The 22615-nt window shown below is 40.4% G+C and overlaps 1 protein-coding gene across 2 annotated transcripts in view; it reads left to right on the top strand.

Moving 5' to 3' along the window:
• RPTOR (regulatory associated protein of MTOR complex 1) overlaps nucleotides 1-22615 on the top strand; it is a 161088-nt gene that overhangs the window by 2727 nt on the left and 135746 nt on the right. For both annotated transcript variants that reach the window (XM_059828083.1, XM_059828082.1), the window contains exons 2-3: nucleotides 12386-12488; nucleotides 15747-15829. In XM_059828083.1, coding sequence (XP_059684066.1) covers nucleotides 12386-12488; nucleotides 15747-15829 — 186 coding nt within the window. The remainder of the gene's footprint in view (nucleotides 1-12385; nucleotides 12489-15746; nucleotides 15830-22615) is intronic.

Genomic DNA, 22615 nt, shown 5'->3' with positions numbered 1-22615 from the left:
TGTTCTTTTAGCTGTCCTCAGGAAGTTTGTTCTCTTTCTTTTTTCTTGCTTTGGAGCATTATTCCCCGGTGATCAGAGTTTTGTGTTGCAGCCATGCTTGTTTTGGTCAGCATTCAAGGCCTCTGGTGTCTGTCCATAGCTGCTAATCAAATTAAAAGCAACACGTAGTCACTTCCCTCTGGTCTCAGTCTGACGGCAGGTCTGTTGCATTCCCCAATTTACTTTACCTTCCTTTTCTTGTCTCTTGCCTCCTTTTTCCACAAGCCAGGTTTGACTGACTTCAGATGTGCTCTTATCTTCGAGATGCTACTGAAAGAGATTCTTCTGAGGGCTGGAGGGGGGGGAATATATATACCTCTTGGAGTGAGTTGAGGGTGTGGAAAACATTCCATTATTTTGAATTTGATAAAGTTAGTTGTCAAAGCTTAGGATGGGAAGCATGACCTGTATTTAAACACACCAGCCTATCTCTAAATGAAGAAATTCTCAAAGGTTAACCAAAACATGTCTCTCTCTGCTTGAGTTGCAGGTAAGTCTGTGGCGTTTTTTCCCTGTGAATCACGAAAAAACACAGGCAGTGGCAGATTTTGCCCTTATTCATCCTCTTGAGTAGTCCTAGAGAGTGATCCTAGCTTTACTATAGTTATAGGAAATGATTCACTAAGATTTGGGAATGGAATGACTCTTTTTTCATCTTGCTTCGTAGCTGTAAAAACCCCAGAGTTTGTATAAACTTGAAGGTTCTTTAGAAGGCAGAACTCTAATAAGAGGGAAGAATCAGATAAGAAAAGTAATGAGTGGTAAATCTAGGTAAAATAACTGAACGTTTACTTGCCCCCCCCTTTCATCCAGAAGGACTGCTCTGAAAACATTTAATCCTTCGTCTCCTGCTTCTGTGGACTACATATGCCATCAAAGTGACACTGCTTTGATCTATTATTTATTTAAAGAGTATTTTTAGCACAAAAGGGTTGGAATTATGCTTTGTGTATTGAATTAAATCTCACAGCCTCAGTAGCAACCAAATCATGAAACTTGATTTAAATAAAAAGATTTCAAATACACTAGGTTTTACTGACAAGTTGCTACTAAATTCAGAATATTTAAGATGTGCTGTACTTATATTGATTTCTAAAATAAGCAGAGAGCAACAAAGCTGGTTGTAATAGTTTTACTTTAACACTTTTTTCCTGCTGCCTCATAACTTGCTGAGTGGGAATTAAATCCTGTTTTTATGAGAAGATGAATACGGAATTAGGTTTCTATGGAAATGCCGATTAAAGCAGGACCGCATACAAACACGCTTAATTCAACAAGCAGAGTTTACCTGCCTGCGTGGTAAACGTTTCATGTATCAAAGGAAGGATAGTAGCACTGGAAGGTTGTGTGCATCATTTCAGCTTGAAACAGTTGTTTCAATGGAAGGAAGCTTTCCAGGCACTCTTGTAACGGACGTGGCTTGGCTACTGCTTGCTCTTAGCGTGCTGGAGGCTCCTCTCCCCCCTCTTCTCTAAGTCTAGGTTAGTGTGTTTCTTGTGAGCTGAGATGAGGCAGCAGGAATCTTGGTGGGGAGTGAGGGTGGGAGTTCGTGTTTTGGCAGCAGCCTTTGCGTTAGTTTGACTTATTCCATCTTAAATGTTTGGTTTCTGTTTGCTTCTGCCTCATCACGGACTATCAGCTGGCTTCGTGTTTAGGAAGCTCATAACCCGGAAAGTAGTCTGGGATCTAACCCAAACGACAGGTAGTTTCCGTTCTTCCCCTGGTATAAGATAAACTCTTAGGAAGGCTAACTTGGAGCACTTTGCTTTGATGCTATAGCGTGGGCCTGAGGACTGGTAATGGTGTGAATCTCTCGCTCTTCTAGGTCAGTGGTTGAAATCCATTTTAGTTCAATAGTCGCTAGAAGTGGCAATTGCTGTCCGGTGAGGTGTGTGCACTGAGTGGCAGCGTAGGGCACCTGCTGCTTTACAAATGTCTGTAAAAACAAAACAACCCAGCTTCTCCCCGAACTGAACCCCTGCTGTAAGTAATGAGCGCGGTCATCTAAAGTATAGATTTAGATCTTCTCTTACCTGGAACAAAGATAATTTTGAATTAGGATGGTTGTGTATTGATTGCATAGAGTTGGGAAGCTTGTGCTGTATCTACCATTATCTACAAATGTTTTTATGTCTGAGCAGAGAGAGGACTTTGATTAACAGCTCTGAAGAGTACAGCTAGTCACATATTTTCAAAGAAAAAGCTCTTACCTTTACACACCAGTAGGAAACACTGAAAATCTTCAACTCAGTCAATCTCTTTCTCATCCTATGAATTTTCTCACTTCAGCTGAGATCAAGGGGATGTAAAATGAATATTATTTGGTAGTGGCAGTGCAATCTGTACTTCCCGTGAACACTCTACTTAATATCTTCCAGTACCACAGCTATTGTGTCAACTTTAATCAGACCACGCTAATGGTGGGACGATGATGTGGTAAGTTAGTATTTTGCTATGGAGGGCGTTAGGCTTTAACGTCTGTTGGATACCTAACTAGCTTAGGTGGAGCATTAGGATAACTCCATTAGTTTTTCTAATTTCTCATACTGAACATATCCAGGATTTGATTTTTCACAATATGGTTGTGAGGACTTTTTGCAAGATAATAAGTAATTTTTTCTTATGATGGTTGAGCATAGGGAGTAAAGGCATATTTGTGAATTTGTACGTTTGCGAATTTGTGAATTTCTACTTCTACCGGTTTGGCGGGAAAGAAAATAATTTTTGTAAATCTAAAATTTTAATGGCTTAATATACAGAAATGTCCAGGAGTCTTAGTCCCTTAAATAGCTCCCTGAGAGTGCTTCACTGTAATTACATTTGCAATATGAGTAATAAGTGATAGAAGTGCAGTGTAATGTGTGGGAAAGGAGCTGACAACATTATCACGTGCAAAGATAATTTTAGAATGGGGAGAGACTTTACCGTTAGCAAATGGAATGACACAAAATAACTATATCTGCGTTTCTCCATTCAAAAAAGTGCAATGAGAGAATACATATTTATAAATAATGTGCTTCATTTTTTGTCTTGGAGACTACTGCAGACTTGGAGACTGGTGTTCCTGCACTATTGAGCATATGGTATTTGGAGAGGAGTTAGGCAATTACTGCTGCTTAAAATCAACATATATGTTGTAGTGGCTAATTCCCCTCCTGCCCCCCAGCATGTTTGTAGAAAATTGAAAGGCCTGTGAATAGCAGACAATGAAAAAAATAGACACCTTGAAAAGTATGCATAAGTGCTGGACTATTACTACAAATTGCATACTTTGATTAAAAATACGTATCACTATATGAGGCTTTTCCTCTAATTTCTCAAGTGTGGCAAATGTTAACAAACGTTGGTAGGACCCTAGTGCAGTGGTAAATCGCCAGATGGTCGCGGGCTGCTTCGCATGAAGCTCTTGTGGAGAAAGCTGTGAAACATCTGTTCTGCTGACAGCGACTGCTTCTTTATTTTGGCATTATGTATGTTTCGATAGTTGAGAGACTGAAGGTTATGTGAATGTTTTGGAAATGCTTTGTTAATGCTTCTCTGGTTCTTACATTTCTTCTCTCTGCCTTTGTGTAGGTAGAGAAATTCAAGGGCAACAGGCTTCCTTGGAGTTTCATTTTTGTTTGTCTGCATGGGTTATGGAGGTTTTCTGGGAAGTTCTGGGGCTTTGGTTGTGTTTTTCTCTCTGAGATGATGTTTTAATTGGCTTGCTGCTGTGCGGATCTCCTACCCTTGAACGCTTCCAAAGGTGACTGTTAGCATAGTATGGCCGTGGATAACGGAGGGAGATTATTGATTGTTCTCTGTGTCTCGTAGCTTTAACTGGCATTTCCAAGTAAATTTGATAAACCCAAGATGTTTGTCTTGCTCTTCTATTCTTCTATAAAGAGTGTACTTTAGATAGATTATCTAATGAAATACTTAACAAAACCAGATTCACGTTAATGGCATTCTTTAACACAAAGCTGTGATGTGGGATACAATAGGTGACAATTGGGCTCAGGGCCCAAAGAGTTCCTTTTTATCTTTTTGTCCCAGTGGTTCTACCAGTGACACCCTCACCAGTGTTTTTCCTTCTGTATCTGTGTTTATTTATTTATTCTTGCTGTGTTGTGGCAGGGTGATCTACAGGGTTGGGTAGGGGCTGAGAGCGGCAGTGTAATTAGTGCTGTACTTTGCAGAACAGAGAAGAGGAGCAGTGCCTCAGAGGTGCGCAAAGTAGTCTGGGGTAAAAGCGATGATTTGAGTCATTCCATCCCCCTCTGCAGCCTGCTGTCTGGATGGAGCTCTGCATTCGCGGCTCTCCCTCTGCTTGACTTCCCTGTGGTCTGACAAAGCCTCAAGAAGGGGCACAGCATGGTTTGCTCTGAGAAGCTTGATTGTCTTCCCTCAGTGATTCCTCCTTTCTCTCCCATTCTTCCATGGCACATCAGCAGGAAGAAATTCGAAGCCCTTAAAGTGATCAAGTGGTTGAGACTTATTAGGCAGGGGGACACTGTTCTGTACTGTGTGGCTCTCAAATACAACCAAACATCTTCATCTTTATGTTCCTGACACTTCAGCTGAATTATGGACTTGATCTTGTCCTTATCATTTTCTCCTATTTGCTCCTGTAAGCTCAGGAAACTTGCTATTTTAGAAAGTTATTTTATTTTAGTGAAGTGGCTGTAGCTCAGGGACTCCATTTAAAGGGGACAGTGTGATTCCTGATCAAATGTATGTTGTATAGAATGTAGTATTGACTTGTTAAAGATCTAAAAATGTCTTCCAGGAATAATTTGAAGTACTAGTTTGTAAGGAAGATCTGAAGATGAGGAAGTAAGTCAGTGGATAGGAAGATGGGCACCTTTTTAAAGATAGTGCTAGACAGGAGGGGGAATGTGGTGGAATGATGAAAAGAACCTGTACAGAATGCAAAGCAGATAGAGTCGTGCTGAGGTGAGAAGGAAAGCCGTTGTCACAGATCAGATAAGGAATAACATCTAGAAAATGCTTCTTGATTCTTTTTGCGTATTGTATAAGGAAAGCAAAGATCACAGAAGTAAAATATTTGCTTCCTATTATTTTTCATTATTTATAAGAAATGATTGGCAGGGATGAGAAAACATCAGTTTGATTATATGCATCTCAGCAGTGGTTAAAGGCAATATTTTGATGCTTTGCTATGGCAGAGTGAATCTGCCTGCTTGACTTGGTAGTTTTTAATCTTAAGAGCAGTTCTGTCACACACGATTACCTTTGATCTCCAAGGGCACCTTCGGAAGCTGAGGTCGCATGTCCATTGATACTATTCTCTATCAAACAGAGAAGATGCACACTGTTCTCAGAGCAAGTAAATAGGAGGTGTGTATGTATATCTTGGGTATTGACTGACAGTGGTAATTAATCTTCAAGTGTAAGCAGTGCTTATAAAGTAAATAGTGAAGCCAGCAGTTAAAAGTCTGTTTTATGAGGAGCTGTGTTAGCATTACTGACTGCGCTTGAACTTTGTGTAGTAGCTGCATTCACTGGGTAAACGAACATGTTGAACATAATAAACCTCTGAAGAAAATTCATAGTATTAGTGCAGAATACAGAGGTTAGAAAAGGAAAACAAACACTGAGGAGGAGCTGATCTAGGAATCTAGCCTATGCTGTAACAACAGTCACAGCAAGAACCGACCTTTTGGGCTACAGATGGCTGAAGACTACCTGCAGAGGTGTTGAATTATTAATGTTAACTTGAAGTATTTCTTTGCATTCTACTATTTTTATCACCCTGGAGAAGCACACTGAGATTTTTTTTTTCCATAACAATTTATTTCTCTTCAACTTATATAAAAAAAACTTGCTTGAAATGGAAAAGCTTTTCCGTTTTAGATGTTCTACCTTGCAAATGTAGAGGTGAGCTGAAGAGGACTAGCACATCTCTCTTCTTTTGGTATTTGACCTGCTAAAGGGAAGATAGATTAAAAAAGAAGAGCAACACTTGATTCTCAATCATCTCATACAGTCTGGTGCGAAATGAGTGTAGAAGGGCACCAAATTAGAGCTCGATGGTGTAAGTGACTGCTCAAAGGGCAACGCATCAGACAGACTCCACTTCCGCACCAAGGATCTATACTCCTGCCTGTTTGCCAAGTAGAGATAAGTCATGTACACGTGGGATGCGTTCTGTCTGAGTCACTCCCTTCAGAAACCTTTCTTTGTTTTTGTGTGCAGTTGTGTGATCAAGTGGACCAGGAAGGTCAGGGTTTTGTCTCCCTGGTCCTGATCAAAATTTTCAGCCTTTTCACCAGCTGATTTGCCAACTGGCATTCCTCAGCGGTGTGTTTTGTGCCTGAGCCCTGGAAATGATGCCTGTGCTGCTAGCACCCAGACGAAGTGTTGCACTCATCACCTCTCAGCTGGGAGCCTGAAGTGGGAAGTTGCCAGAGAGTTCAGGATGCCCGTCTCCTCCCGTGGCTCATCTGCCATGAGTCCCGTCACCCCCAGAAGAACATCGCTCCAGTTAAGCACGCAGCTTGCTGCAACAGGCCTCCTTGCTGTGAGAAAGCCTGCTGGGTGTGGGCGCGATGTATAAAAAGCTTCCATGAGGCTTGGGAAGGAAAAAACATGGTTTTCTGGGTGTTGCAGAATGATCTGTAACTGAAACTCCAAAGGGAGAACAATGTTTCGTATTGCTAAATACTGCTGTTACTGCTCAGTGTTTAGAGAACTCCTTGTTGAAGTATTTAATGGCATGTCTCCAAAACAGTTAATGTTTTAGAGTTATCTGTGGAACACCTAGCTGGTTTTGCCTTTTGGTTGAGAGGCTTGTACTAAATCCATGTAAATGTATATACAAGAAAAATGTCCAAAAAAGTCTTTAGGAAGGGAATGAATTTGCTGAACAAGCAGGCAGAATTGAGCCTGCTGGCCAATGAAGATTCCCAAATGAGGCGGATATGAGGATTTCTCAGTCTGGAAATCTGTCCCAGTATTTTTATTTAATGCTGATAAGTTCACCCTCAGCTCTGTAAAATAATGTAGCAACATATATTTTATGTTTAATGCCGACTTATCTTGTGTTTGTATTAACTCACAGAAGCAATTTTAAGTTATTGGCATGAAACCAGGCAGGCTTATAACGGTTGAGTGTTCATCTGTGTAATGTCCGAACATAAAGTTTTCAGCTTGAAAATTGCAGTGTAGAAATAAAATATTTATGGGGTTTAAAATGTCCATTCTGAAATGTTAGGTGAGGGTCTTACCACAGAATGCAAAATTTCTCATAAATTGATTGACTGACTTGTTCTTGGTATTACTTGAACTAGAAGATAAAACAGGTATTTGACTCTTTTCTTAGTTGCTAACCCTGTTCTTACTTAGCCTATAACAAATCTTTAGCAGCTGATGAAATGCGATGTCTCAGTTACAGTCTGGGCTGGAATTACTTTCAAGTATGCTACAATAGGATAAGTTGGGTTCTCTGTGATGGTAAAACCTCAGGTTTTCAATCGAAACCATTCTTATGAAGATAATGTAATGTTTCTTCTAGCTGAAAATAACTGCCGAAATTGCACTAATTTTGGTTTGAGATACCTATGGGTGATGTTACTCTCGTCTGCAGATCTGTTTTGCCTCAGAATGAAATAAGAGGCGAATTAAAAATACTTCACAAGTTGTCTGATCTTTAGTATAATATGTAAATTCTAATGTCAAATGCTTTAATAAGCATCTTCTCTTCTGAGTAGATGCAGAACTACCTCTGTTCACTTACTCCCATTTCTGATGGATCTGGGGTTTGAATTCAGTACCATTACTTCTCAGGAAGAGCTTTTTGGCCAAGTGGATTTTGTAATTTAAGTATTGCATGTTCTGACCCAGAGTTATTAAATCATTTTAAATTGAATGCAATACAAAGTTGTGAATTGTATCCGATTTTTTTAACATACAAATTACACTATATAGAGAAGAGCCCGCAGTAAGAGCTTCTACGGTTTTGATCTTGAGCCTTTGATGAGAAAGCATTTTGGATATTGGTTTTCCTAGAAGCTTGCCAAATGTTCTTATGCTTCATTTTTTAATTCTAACAAAAATCCATTGAAATGTATTCTGGTGGATATATTCTTGAAACGTAGAAAAGAAAATTTCCACTGTCTTAATGACAGATGAGCCTGTCCTAGTACTTCTTGTATTAAGGAGCTTTAAATATACTACGAAGTTTCTGGTAGTGTGTTCCAAAGGAGTTTAGAGATGTGAAAAGCATTATTGGGTTTCTTGGGCTCAGGTTTCTTTTGATCTGTAATGATTCGACATCATAGATGGATGTTGAGTACGAGTCGGAGGGGAGTATAAGAGAGCTGTAATTCTTACTGAAGATGTGCTCTTTATTAGCGGAACAAATAGTCGTGCAGTATAATGCTTTACCTCCTTTGTGGGGAGGTAGGCAGAGGGGAAATAACCCCATTTGTCTTGGGATCAGTTAGGCTGTTGCTTTTCATTACTGGTTTGCTGTCTGTTTGCAAGGAGAAATGCTTATTTAAAACACTGAACTTGGGAATAAGAAAATAAATATCAGCCTGTTCAGTGTAAGTCACAGATCAGACATTACTAGTAAAATATTGAAAAATAAGTCAGTATCAGACCACAAATGGGGAACAATAAATAAATGAGACAGAAGAGATCATTTGGCAGGATACTTTCTCTTGAAAGAGTCATTTGTACGGTTTCACTTCTAGTAAGTTACTTTGTCCTGTAGCTTTCTTTGTTTCCTTCTGGGCTTTTAGTGCCTGTCTGCCAGCGTGTGATTACTTCTGGGGCTGTTCGTGCTCTTTAACGCCCTGTTCTTTCTGAGGCTGTGTGAACTGGAATGGATGTAGCATACTAAAACGGTGTCCTTCTGTGCGGGTTAAAGCTCAGTCAATGCAAGTCGTTCTGTAATGGTCAGACATTTTGGGGGTTTTTCTGCTTGTTTGGTTTTATTCTTTCTCAGAGGTCATACTGCTGAGCACTAGTGTTCTCAACAAACGTGCATAGCTGGTACGTAACACTTCTATGTTGCTTGAAATAGTAAAGGATTACCTATGTCAGATCTCTTGTTAAATGTGATTCATTTCTTATCTTTGCCTAGTGCGCAGGTGGGTCAAGCCAAAAGTCTCAACAGGAACCGTGTGCCTCTTCACTGTTTTAAGCATATTTGATGGATTTTGGGAAAGAGGGCAGGAAAAGATGACACTACATAATCTCGACAGGTGTTGCTTTCTAAATGAAATTCTTTCCTTATCTTTTGTTATCTTCTCAAAAGGAATAGAAAGGTTTCAAAATGCATGTTGTAATAAGTATTTGTTGCACTATCGAATTAACATGATGTTTTCATTGGTGCAATAGTCAATACTGTACATGAAATAGGTGAGCAGGAAGAAAGCCAGGTGTGCTTGCTGAGGGAAAATAAGGCACTGAAGTATCAGGTGCCAGACATCTGCTTTACTGGGCAGAAAGCATTTAAAAATCTGTCCCTTAGGTTTTAAGACTAAAGGGAACTATTTTCATCCGTTGCCACTTACGTACAGCAGCCTGCATCATGTAGGACTAAGCTGTTCGCAGAGTGCTGTAATGGATGCCCTGCTAACTGCAGGGGCATGGAGCTTCCAGGTCGTCTCTGATCAATTTTAAAAATCAGGCCATTTTTGGAACATGCAAATTTTTTTACTGGATGAATGGAAAAATTAAAAATTTTAGAACTATTCTTCCTTTTACTAATGCCGGGTATTATTTTCTAACCTTGAAAATCATAGAATCATTTGGGTTGGAAAAGACCCTTAAATCAAGTCCAACCATAAACCTAACGCTGCCAAGTCCACCACTAAACCACGTCCCAAAGTGCCATGTCTACATGGCTTTTCAACGGTGACTCCGCCACTTCCCTGTGCAGCCTGTTCCAGTGCTTGACAACTCTTTTGGTGAAGAAATTTTTCGTACTATCCAATCTAAACCTCCCCTGGTGCAATCTGAGGCCATATGCTCCATGTATCTATTTTCTGAAAAGAACTCCTAGTGTAGCGGTGCGCAGCTCTCAAGCTGGGGAAGAAGTCTTGTGTCCTTTTGTGGGGGTCACAGGTTCTCCGTGTGTGGTTTGGATTGGGAGGTAAGTAAGTCGATACTTGGATGTAACTTTGTTCACAAGAAGCGCACCCAGTTAAAAAATGTCACGTGTGCCTGTTACCTTTGTAGATATGTTGGGTTTTTGTTGTAGGGTGGTTTTTATTGGAGTCGTTACTGTAGTGAACCACCAGTGAGACCTTTGTGCTGGGTTCTCTAAAACCAGGGTGGCAGTTGCCCTGCATCCAGATGAAATTATTTTCCAAACCAAGCAAAAAATGAGGGAAGGATAAAGCATGTGTGAGCAACGTGAAATGGATCGACATCATGTTGGTGGCACAGTTTCTTTTTGAGGGTAGCAGTTTGGTGTTGGTAAAATAAGTGAAGGAAAGCGAGAGGAAAAAAGAGATGAAAGCGAAAGATAAGAGAAGAAGATAGAGGGGGAGGAGGATGGAAGAGACTTCCAGGGGGAGAGGAACAAATCGGGTTGGTTGTCAGCACAGACGTCTGCTCTCTATCAGGAGCCCCCGGGTTTGGTTGCCAGCATCCGAGTCTTGGTGGTGTTGCCTCAGGGCTACCTGACTGCTCTCAGCTTCGGAGGACCAAGCTGCGTCTTGCAGCTGATCCTCATTTTGCCAGTAACTATATAGGATGAGGAAATGGCCTCAAGTTGCGCCAGGGGAAGTTTAGGCTGGATATTAGGAAAAATTTCTTTACTGAGAGAGTGGCGAAGCACTGGAACAGGCTGCCCAGGGAGGTGGTGGAGTCACCATCACTGGAGGTGTTCAAGGAACGTGTAGACACGGCACTGCGGGACATGGTTTAGTGGACATGGTGGGGTTGGGTTGATGGCTGGAAAAGACCTGCAAGATCATCAAGTCCAACCTTAACGATTCTGTGATTCTACTATGTATTGTTCTTAGTTTTGATAAAGTACTCTTAGTGCCTGTGCCTGTAGTGCTAAACCTGAGCTGTGGCCTTTTTACATCTATCTATGTGCACTCCCTTGGGAACCCTCGTGAAATGCCAGTGAGGAAATCCCCATTCAGACCCTTGGTTTCATCTGTATTCTGGAAAGTGGTACTTCCTCCTTGTTAACTCATGGGGATGAGTAACTCCTGCGTGATTGCAGGGTTTTGTTAGCAAGAACATAGTTTGGGATGAGGCCGTTAACCAGATTTCTTCCTATTTTTTTTTTACTCTGGGTTCCCCATCATTGACATGGGAGTGAGCGGATGCTGCAGCATTTCTGTCCTGATGTAGAGCCCGTCCCCCCTTCTTCGTGTGAATAGTGTCTCTCTGCTCCAGTTTCTAGTTTCTTTATAAATTATACATTTGTGTAGCTCTAGCTTTTTCTGTAAGTGTGGGGTTTGCATTCTTTTTTTTTTCTTTTTGCCTGCTGTTCTGAATTGTAATGAGCACCCTGGGGAAGTGGAGATGTGGGTGGCCTTGCTTCAGACGAGCAGGGGAGTGCTCAAAACTTGATGGAAGTACCGTGAGCCATGTCACTTCTTTTGTTTTCCTTCTCTGGTTTAGGTATTGGGATGAGGGAGTTGAGAAAAGAGCATAAAGGTGTGAAATAATAATTTTCAAGCAATATTTTTCAACTGGCCGTAGTGCTTAGTCATTGGTTTAATGCGGCTTTTTGGGTTTTGTATGTTCGTGGTGCCCCTTGTGGCTACAGCAGCATGTCTAGCTGCCAGATCTGCCAGGCTGAGACTGAAGCAGCAGCTGTAGGCAAGACCAGAAGGGGAGCCGCGTGATGATTTGTCCTAAAATAAGAATATGCAGGATAACTAACGTGTGCAGAAAACAAAACACAATAGACTAAGCGTTTTGTTATGGTTTGGTTGGTCACTTGGGAGTTTTTCCCTTGTAATGCTTTTACTTTTAATATTCGAGAGGACATACTATATTCTAGTATTGATCAGGGACCCTGAATAGCATATTCTCATGTTTTAATAATGTATTTCAGTTGGACAATGACTAATTTAAGATGAGTAGCAGAAGTCCAGTGATATCCATTTCCATGCTGTATAAAAGAAGAATGGGCTCTGGAAAGAATAATAAAAATAGTAACGTAAAATTTAAGTACTGTTCTATTATTAAAAAAAAAAAAAGAAAAATGTAATCAGTCATGCCTTGCTTAAAATAGTCCGTGTTAAAGACCAGATAACAAAGCTTTGTTGAAACCCGTCAAAAGTTATAGTGGTGGTAAAATTTCAACACAAATGAAAATTGATTTTGTTTCTACACTAAGTAAGCATTTTATTATCTGTCTTTGCAGATGAAGACTGTTAGCGTTGCCTTAGTTTTGTGCCTAAACGTCGGTGTGGACCCTCCTGACGTGGTGAAAACAACTCCCTGTGCCCGTCTGGAGTGTTGGATCGGTAAGTCTTGAGAACTTCCAAGCTCCAGTTAACTCTCTTATAGCATAGATAGTAATCTTAAAGTTGTGTGTTTCGTGGACTTAAAACTAGGGTGAACAAAAGGAAATCTGGCATCTGATTTCACTGTGTCTATGTGAGTTCATTAAGTGTCCAGCAGTAACTGCTGCCATAGGTCATCTCTGCTGCTTTATTCTAAAATGAGATAGCATGGAGGGGAAAAAAGCTGTTAATCAGCTACTTAGCTTTCTGTTAATTGTTGTAGATTTGTAAATATCGAAGGAAATCTCTGAGCAGTAACATCTTTAGAGTACTGTGATCTGCAAAGGTTTAAAATTACCCTGCATCATACAATAGAGAAACAAGTTTTTGTAAAATGCATGGACTTCACTGCATGTTGAGGTGACTGCTCTGGGGCTATTTTAATTGGGATCATGAATTCAGAAGACCTCAAATTATTCCCAAAGGATGTCTTGCCAGCAGTTCCAACACATGGGTTTGGTACTTCGATGCAGTGTTGGACTAAATTCCTAGGTTTCTGTTAAGAAATGAAAAGTTCCCTTGGTTTTGGAGATCAAGTCTGATTATCAAGATGAGACAAATCTGAAGTAATAGTAGTAGGAAATACCTTGTGTAAGAAAGCTTTCTAAGAGCTTTGGTTTTTATCTAGGAATTGAAAATGTTCAGTCTTCAGCAAGTAATGTGCAGAACACTGTAATCCTAAACTCTGGGGCTTATAATAGGCTGCAGAAGCGAATTAATCATCACACAAACTGAATTTCTTTAAAAACTTTCAGAACGTCTTGTTTCTAACCTTTCCGTACCTGCTTTATGAATCGTAGCATCTCATTTTTTTTAACCTGAAAATGCTGATGATTTTAAAGCAGTTAAAAAAGCCATGAGCGTGCACTAACAGATACATCTATTCAGTGGAGAGAACAGCTCTCGTTTCTCATTGATACATGAGTAGAGAGCAAAGAGAATAAGGAGCATTGCAGAGTCATTAAAATAAAGTTATTAGTGATTATCATCAACAAAGAGAATTTCAAATGTGTTTTCTTAATTAAATTTTTAGTGTGTATATATACACAAGTGCTCATTTCCATTTCTAGCCAACTTTAAATTCCTGAAAAAGGTAATTGCAAAAATATCCGCTCTGTTTTCTTTTTCTATACAACAGTCTCAAGGGAAGCTAATGGCGTGTATTGTGGAAACATAATGTCTTTGCCAGATGTGCAAGGAAGTGTGGAAATCATTTTGGTGCAATTGCTGCTATTTACAACTGAGCTGAGATCACCAGCTTGTGAACCCTGGTTACAAATGGCCATCGCAGCCTCAGACAAAAGCCGCTTGCAGTTCTCACTGTACCTTCCAGGTGCACCCTTAGAACATCTCAAGTGTTTTGTTTTTCTCCAGAATTAAGCCTTAGCTGACATCTGTGCTACAGTGTCACCCTGGCACCGTTTAAGGCACGGAGAGCTTCATGCCGTGGTTATACCGAAGGTGTCTCGGCCTCTGTATCTGCAGGCTTTCGCTAGCCTTATATATGCACTCAACACCGGAGGCTGAAAGCTCATGTAATGACTGTGGTGGCATGAGCTATATTTAGGAAAATAATTTGTTTACATTGTTTGGCTCTTGGAATGGCACCAGTGTACTTTATTTTTGTATAAAGGGTATTGTTAATAATGCTCATTACTCTGAAGGTGCTCCAGAGTCCACGAACTGCATTCCTCTGCTGTCAAAGCACATGTGAAGTATTTTTAACCCATTCTTCTGAAGTTTAGTTTGGTCCTTTTGAAGAACTCAACAAAAAAACAAAAAAACCCAAACAAGCAAACAAAAATCTGATGTGTCTATGCTATTTTTTTGTTTCCTTTTTTTAATTTGAGCAGTAGCTAATGGCATATTAACTAACAAAAAATGTTATGAGGCAGTGTGAATGCTTTTGGGGGATTACTGTTCAGCATCTCAAGAGTATCTGCTTGAAACTCGCCTTAAATAGCAAGGGACCGTTGCAGTTCAGAGCAACAAAGACTGCTGCAGTATATTGAGACATTTCTAAAAGGTATGTCAGCGAGTGCTGCAACTGCAGGGTCCGTGGTGAGGAGCGGGCGCCTGTTCCCTCCTGGTGACAGCTCTGGCGAGGCGTCTGGAACAGCAACTGCAGCTCAGCCAAGGACAGCAGGCAGTCATCGAAGTCTGAGCAGACAATTTTCTGCTGTTTGTGTTTGGTTTGGAAAAATGTAAATGGTATACTCGTATTACCTTAAATCTTTGTACAAAAGTATACTGACATTTAAATAAGATCCTAGCTTTTATGCATTTAAGAAACATGACTCAAAATCCTGCTTTCATGCTACTTCATTGTATTTTGTTTCTAGCAGTATAAGGTAGACTATTTGTAAAGACTTTTAAAAAAATAACTTCATTGATTTGGTTAAATACTTTTAAAATAATTTATATTAAATTGTAAAATATTAGCTTCCAGTTTTTTTGAAACTTGTTAACAGTGTCAAATATATGGCCATGTTTTTTTGAATAAAGCACATAAGCTGAAATTGCATCGGTATGTATGGTGGTAATTATCTAGTGATAAAATTAACTTCTCAAAAATTACAAATGGCATATAATCTCTGAAGCAGTAAGCAACGGAAGTAAATGAAGCAGGATTTTGCATTCATCAAGAAAAAGTGTTTATCATCAAAAATTTAACCAATTTAAATTTTTGTCATTATTTACTATAGAAACCTTTTTTTCAATATTGAAAGAAACAAATGTTGTGCCTCTCCTGTCTTTCAAAAAAAAAAAAATTGTATTTATTACCTTAGCAAGAGATATCTTTTTCCAAATTTGGCAGTCTTTAATGGTTTTTAATTTGTACTTGAGTGAAGAATTTGGGGATAATTTTTGGGCATTGCACCCAAGTAAATTCCATGAAGAATGCAATGTTTATGAATTTGAAATTCAATGCATGAAAGGAACCTGCATTAAAACATCGTTAAACGATCTCTCTTGCAAGCAGAACACTGGAGAGCGAACGTGCAGAAAGCTTTTGGCTTTTTCTTCTGCGAAGGGGGGTGGTGTTCATGCTTTGATGTAGACTTTGGTCTCCCAGGTTGTAGGTCAGGATTTTACAGAAACATAATGTGGAGTAGCAAAAGGTTTAAATGCACGTCAAATTGGAAATAACTTTTGCTTCTTGTCAAGCTGAGTGGTTCAGCTGTGGTAAAAAATACTCATTTGTATTATATTTCCTAGATCCTCTGTCAATGGGTCCTCAAAAAGCTCTGGAAACCATTGGTGCAAATTTACAGAAGCAGTACGAAAACTGGCAGCCGAGAGTAAGTATTCCTTGGGCTTCCCCTCTGCAGCTATAGATATGATACTCCTTTGCCGTAACATTCAATGTAGACTGAAAACTAAGATATGTGTCTGTTACGTGGCGTGGTGGTCTTGCAGCATTTGTTGCTTCCTTCATCCGTCAGTGTGAATAAATTCCTGCAAGCTGTCAAACTTGGTAGCTTTCTAGCTGATGCCCCTCTTGGCTAGCACTTTCTTTGATCACCTCTGGGGTATTTGTTTAAAGTACTCAGTCCTACAGTGATTTTTTTTTTTTGTTGTTTGTTACTTATTCCTCTGACTTTATTGTATTTTTCAGATGTTCTAAAGTTTTTTCATTCTGAGTTTATAGTTTCTTCTGTTGTAAATATGTGTTTGGCCTCAGCTGCTTCAAAACTATGTGTCCCAGCCCTCCTCGGTGCTGTTTTTATCTGTTGGAACAAATGAGTGTTGTACAGTTAGTAGCTGAGGAAGGCTTTTGGTTTTGTTGTAAAACGTAATTTCAGCGCTTTGGCAATTGCTAATTCTAACTTCAGTATAATGTGTGTATACGTTTTTGGATGTGAATGTTTTGGATAGCAGCAGCACAAAGCAGGAGTTAACGAAACACACAAGCAACTGACTATTTATTTCCTGTTTTGTCCTATCTCTGTCACATTGGGGAAGTGTCTTGCTTCTGGGTATTTCAATGTCCATAGCTTCATCTGTCTCAGTAAATAAACTGCAGAAACATCTGAAGAATGAAATTTGAAGTCTGCAGCGTTTTCCAAATAGATACAAAACCCAAACTAGAATCATCTTCACTGTTAATGTTCCCCACTATGTTCATGTCCTTATCTGTATGCTCTAGGCAGTTCGGGTCAAAATATTCCTCTTCAAAGCACCTGGGCTATTGACTACTAAATCATAAATTTATCATTATGAGCATGTAATGTGTAACCCAATCAGAAATAGTAACTTCACTGAATGAACCGACCTCTAGGTTTGCTTTAATTTTGGTTTTTTCCTTATGATGTGGCATGCATACTAACCCAGTCTCCATTTTTTTTAAGACGACATTGTTTCTTCTCTTCCTTTTAGATTGTCTTCAGGAATAATAGTTATGTGCGTTTTTGTCAGCACCAGGACTATATTTTCTAACATAGCTCACTACCTTATTTAATGTATAAATAATCTACCGAGTGTCTCTGTGAGGCCTGTTGGTATATAGTTTAAGAGTATGGTCTGCAATTGGAGAAGTTACTGGTGTTTTCCTATCCTCTGTATAGGACAACTGGTTGAGAAGGCCTTTGTGTTAGCAGTACCCTTGGGTACTTTTAATCAGTCTTTACTTAAACTGTGATGGGTTACATTCATTTACTTGTTTCCTTATAATTTATAAAATCAATAAAGATAAATTGCCACTGCTGATGTTTTGTTCGGGTCTGGAACCTAGAAGCTCTGAACGCCCCGTTCCTACAGGGAGATGGCAAACTTGGGGGTTTGGGGGTTTTGTTCCCCCAAGTCTTCCATTCCTTCATGAAGGACTAATACCTTCAGATAAAGGACAAGTGGCTTTGAGATTACCTTTGCGGAAGTAAATATAAGCTCTTCTTTTGCCAGACACTGCTGAGAATATTTTTCACCAAAAAAAGGGTTGTTGGCGTGCGTTGTGCAAGGCGGCTGGTGAAGCAGTTTGTTGTATGCATTCAGAGTCCCTCCTCTTTCTAACTCGAACTCGATGGAAATAATAATATATTCAGAGCAATTTGAATGTAAATACAGCTTGTACCGGTTCTCTGCCTCTTGCGTTTGATACTTCCCTGCCCCCTTATTCAGGGTTGACTGACTAGAACTGAGTTTATCATTCAGAAAAAGCTGAACGTACTACCTGAAGGAGACTTGCTGTTTTCAGTGGTGAAATGTTTATACTACTGAATCTGTGGGTAATTGTCTGTGGGTATGCTTTTTTCTGAAGTGTTTTCTAAGTATATTTATATAAGAAGGACTTGTCTTGAAGCATATATGGTTTATATTTAAGACAAGAGCATTTACTTTTGCGTTTTTCCTCTTGGTACGTTGACAGTTTTTTAAATCCCTCTCTAGCAGTCCAAGAATTTGGCAGAAAATTCAAATAGTGTCTGAAATCAAATAGGAGAGTAAAACATCTTGATGCGAAGGTGAAAACAAAGCTCTTTCTCTGCTCTTTAATATCAGAGTCCGTGTTACTGAGGAATGAGGGACAGGCATCTAGAAGCAGCAGGTACCCTGTGTGGGCCGACCTCACGCTGCCTTGTGGAGTTTGCACAAAACACGAGGCAATTACTGAGCTCAGATGTTTGTGTGCAAGGTGCCTGCTTCTTAACAGTAAATCACAGCCCTTTGAAACATTGCAAAGCTAAACACGTACCGTTTTATTGCACTCTACAGGGCTCCTGAGTTTTCTGCAGTAATAAAGAGAAGTTGATGTGCCATCTGCAATAAAACAATAGGAACATTATTGAATTTCCTAGACCTTTCATATAAATACTAATACATCTAGTTTTGTCTATTTCTCAGTGTTTTGGAATGGTTGAAGAATTGATGGAAGGAAGACAATTTGGGGAAAACTAGGCAGTCTGAAAAAAAAGACCAAATCATTAAAATCTTCTGAAACAGCCAATATTACTGGGCCGTCAGTGTCAGTCCTTACAGGAGTTGTCAGTGTCTGACTGTGACGGCGCAAATGGTGCTAACTGCTGGTGAATGGATCACGTCAGTAATAAAGGCTGTGTGAAAAGTCCTGCGACATCACTCCCAGTGCAGTTCCCCTCTGCTTATCGTTTCCAGGGTGTTGTTCAAAAACATGCCTGTTTTTGTTAAATACAAGTAGCTTAGGTGAAAAAGCCTTAAAAGGGGTAAGCAGGAAAATTCTTTGTTTCTGGAAGCTGCCAGCTGCACAGCTGATGCATGTTTCCTTCCAGGTCTTATTGAGCCCCTTTCTAAATAATTTATCAGCTTGCCATTGCTTGAAGTATTTGTTCTGATTAAATTTAAGACTTTGCTTTATTGTTGTGTACCTACATAAATTTGTGTGCTGCAGGAGTAAAGAACACTTCAGCCGTTGTTTTGTCTGCAAAATACTGCAGTTAAACAATATTTAGTCATTTCATTGCAATTCTCAAATGAAGATTTTACTGGGGGAAGAGAGTAGGAGATGACAAAGCTGTAGGCTTCCTCTGTCTTTATAAAGAATTTTCTGAACAAGTAAGAGTTCTTGCAATTCAGTGCAAAGATAATTTAGGTGCTAGTGAAAAAGTGGGAAGAAAAAAAGGACAGCTTTTCTCTAGTATGACCTTGGGTCATGGGTTTTGAGTTTCGCTGGGCATGGAAGGGGTTAAATCTGAGGGTAATCTGGAAAGCAGGCTCAATTACAGGGGATAAAAGGGGTTGCTTAAGCAGCTGAGAATGACTGGAGAAAAAGGTAGTGAAAGTTAAGAGCACCGGACCCCAGCCAGCTTGGAGGGGAAAAACCTTCCCTGCGAGGGCTTTTCTGGCTTTGGGGGACTCTGTGGGGCTGGGGCTGAGGCTGGCTGGTGGGGCTGAGCAAAACTGGGGCTTGCCCGTCACAGGGCCTGGATTAAAAAGGTTGGCAGGCAGCGTCAGAACACCATGGAAGAGGAGAGCTGTTAGCTGAGACAGCACCTTGTGTCACTTTAATTGTCCAGAATAGAATACTTCAATTTGTACTGGAAATTCTTCACATGCTCTGTATTTAAAATATTTAGATAAGAAATTGATCACATTGAAACGGTATTTCTCTGCTTCTGATCTTCGTTTATTACCCTTTGCAGAATACTGCCTGTGTTAGGGGCAACGCTGTAGTAGGTGACCAGCGAGAGCACTCCTTGGCTTGTGCTGGCAGTAAGTAGCAAATATTTCCCCTGTTGTTTGGATGCAGATTTAGTTTTCTTGGCAGCATCATATGTTATGCCATTCGAAAGGCAGGAACTTTCCTTAGTTTAAAAGTCAGCAGACTTTGAAAATGGGAATAATAGACTGTGAATTCTGAGTGCTGCTGCAGCGAGATGGTTTATGGAGATGCAGTAGCTAGTGAGGATTTTTATGAGTGGAAGTTACTGTTACTTAAGTCCCAGTTTACATCCATTTATCAGCAGAGCCTAAGACTTGGGTTCTTTGCTGTAATGTTCTGCAGAGCTGGAGCAGAGGGGTTACTGGAGAGGATGAAGGTGTTACTCAGCTTTCTGCTGCTCCTCTGCACAGCACGCTGTTCCTTTTCTTGTGCACTGGTTTGAGAGAGCGTGTTTTTCTGCATCCTCTTGGCTGGCGTTCTCTGAACTGAGCTACGGTACTTTTGTATAAAAAGCACCAGTTACCTTGTGTAAAATGATCATTGTGTGCGGTATTGTGCAGAATGCTACGAGATGAGGTCGATCTGTGATTGCTGTCTTCATTCTTAGAAGGGTGCCAGACTTCTTTTTTTTTTCCCCCCTTTCTCGTAATGGACTTCTCATTACTTGGCTTCTAGCCTTCCCTAGAAGATAGTTTCCTTCGTTTCCATTTCTGTGTATATGCCTTTGAGAATGGGGCTGTGTAGCCAATGGCAGATCTGTAGGTTGAATGATGCGCAGTTTACATAATTCAGGATCTGGTACGAAGTAGTCTGGACCATATGCTTATTAAATTTGCATGAAATCATAGAATTTTTTTCTCTTTGTTGGCTATGGCTTTTCACCAATTTCTTTCTTTAACTCTAAACTGACCAGAAAATTCACAGGACTTTTTCTTCCTCTGTCTCATCTCACTCGATAATTTTGATGCTTCTGTTGTGATTTCTACTAGTCCGAATGAATCCCAGTGGCACTCCTACATCAGGTCCTTTTTTGCAATACTGTTCTTTATTCTCGGACAGAAACTTTCCCAGTCCTGCCACTGGAAGGTCAAAAACTGATGTTCATAACCTCACCTCTACTCAGGAAGAGTTAAGAAAGCTGTCTCAGAGACACTTACACTCCTCTGTTGCTCATGAATTCTTATCACTGGAGGAACGGGACCTTGTCTCAGTGAAAATTAATGTTTTAAGTTTTTTGTTTGGTTTTTTTTTTAAAGTCTTCCTTCTCCTGAGAGTTTGTGCCATGTGGTGGTCTTTGCACAGCTAGCTGTGAGGCCACGGAAAAACAGATGTTTGTGACTCCCTTGGGTGTGGTTTGGTGGGGATTGCTCTTTTTTTTCTTCTTTTTTTTGGTTTTTGTACATTGTACTCTTGCAGCGCACAGCAGCCCTGGTGATAGAGGAGGGTTTGGTTGAGCCGGGTGCTGTACAGATGAAATGGAAACCGCTGCGGCACAGCTCGCAGCCTGAAATAAGACTGATGCAAACAAATGGGAGAGTACAAAGAGACAGTAAAATAATAGCAGTCGATGTGATAGGGTCTTAGCGTAACAGAAGCCTGACTCTAAATGTGCTGGTAGATGTTGCAGCGTGGTGCAATACAGAAATAAGAAGCAAGTGGTTATAGGGGCGTTTTGAAAGTGCAGTCACCAGGTGGAAGAGAATGTACTGAGAGAAATAGGTTTGGAACAGACCAGAGAACAGAGTTGTAGGGGAATCTGGTCTGCATGTGAGATTACTGAAAGAAATAAATAAGGTTTGGAAGGTGCAAAGAAGAGGAGCAATGGTAGAGCTGGAGGAGGGGATATCTAGAGAGTAATTACAAACAGCACATTCTTCGAGCTGAAGCAATATGTAATTGGCACGTTCACGAGATCCACCAAAAAACCTTGAGAGCCAAAGAACCTTGAGAGCCTGGCTGCCGAGCAAAGCCGAGGGCTGGAGTGGAACTGTTGTCCTTTTAAGTTGGACTGTTACAGAAAATAAAGCTTTAGTTATGGTACATGAGAGTTGAGGCCCGTGGATGGGTTAGAAGAAAAGGAAAGCTGTGTTCTCTGCTATATTTAAGGTGGACTTTGGTCTGACATCTTATTTTGATGTGTACGGAGGTTTCAGGGGAGGGGGAGAGAGCTCTGGAGACCCTTGTAGTGATTTGAATATTTGTTGTCCATTGAAGCCAGTTGCAGTGGCACAATGTTCAAGTGTCTGTGCCTTTAAATGAGCCATCTCGCCACTGAAGGGAGCGAGCGAGCATTGGGCCCTCGTTTTCAAGAGATCTGGAAATGAGCCAGCGAAGGGGCAGAGATGCGAAGCACTCTGAGCGGTTCTCAGGTCCTACCAAAGGGTTTTAGTGAGATCTTGCTTTTGTATAGAGACCTGTACTTCAAGTTGAAGGTCAATTCTTCTATGGAATTTGGGATTTTTTTACATCCTCTGTAAGTAACTTAATGGAGTGTGAGAGGTTTGTGCCTGTCTGTAAGGTTTAACCACAGCAAGGTCTGTAATTTGTCACCTGTGCAACGTCTATTTCCCCCGCACCCCCTCCTGTCCTTTTGGGCCAGTAGCTCTGGGGCTTCTGTACTTCTCCTTGCAATAGCCAACACTGGCAACACCAAAGAGCTTTAAACATTACATCTCAAAGAATTTTTTCCCCTTAGACCCACTTGCCTAAATAAAACAAAGTCAATTACAGTATTGATTTTTCTAATTCAAGTGCTACATCCCTTTTTCTTCTCTCCACTTCCTCCTTTTTTGCAAAGGCAGTCATCGTCACTATTGTGATTGTCTGATGGAATTAGTTGTGAGTATTTCATTATAGGTCCACCTGAATGGACATCCCTGGAGAGAAGGAGAACTATGAGCTATGAAGGTGGATGAAAATCCCAGATGGGGAAGGTCTAGAGAGATCTAGAAGGCAA

The sequence above is a fragment of the Gavia stellata genome, chromosome 22 (genome assembly GCF_030936135.1).
Source record: "Gavia stellata isolate bGavSte3 chromosome 22, bGavSte3.hap2, whole genome shotgun sequence".
NCBI classification, from domain to species: Eukaryota; Metazoa; Chordata; class Aves; order Gaviiformes; family Gaviidae; genus Gavia; species Gavia stellata.
The sequence above is the reverse complement of the archived record's forward strand: the minus strand, read 5'-3'. Positions and strand labels throughout refer to the sequence as shown.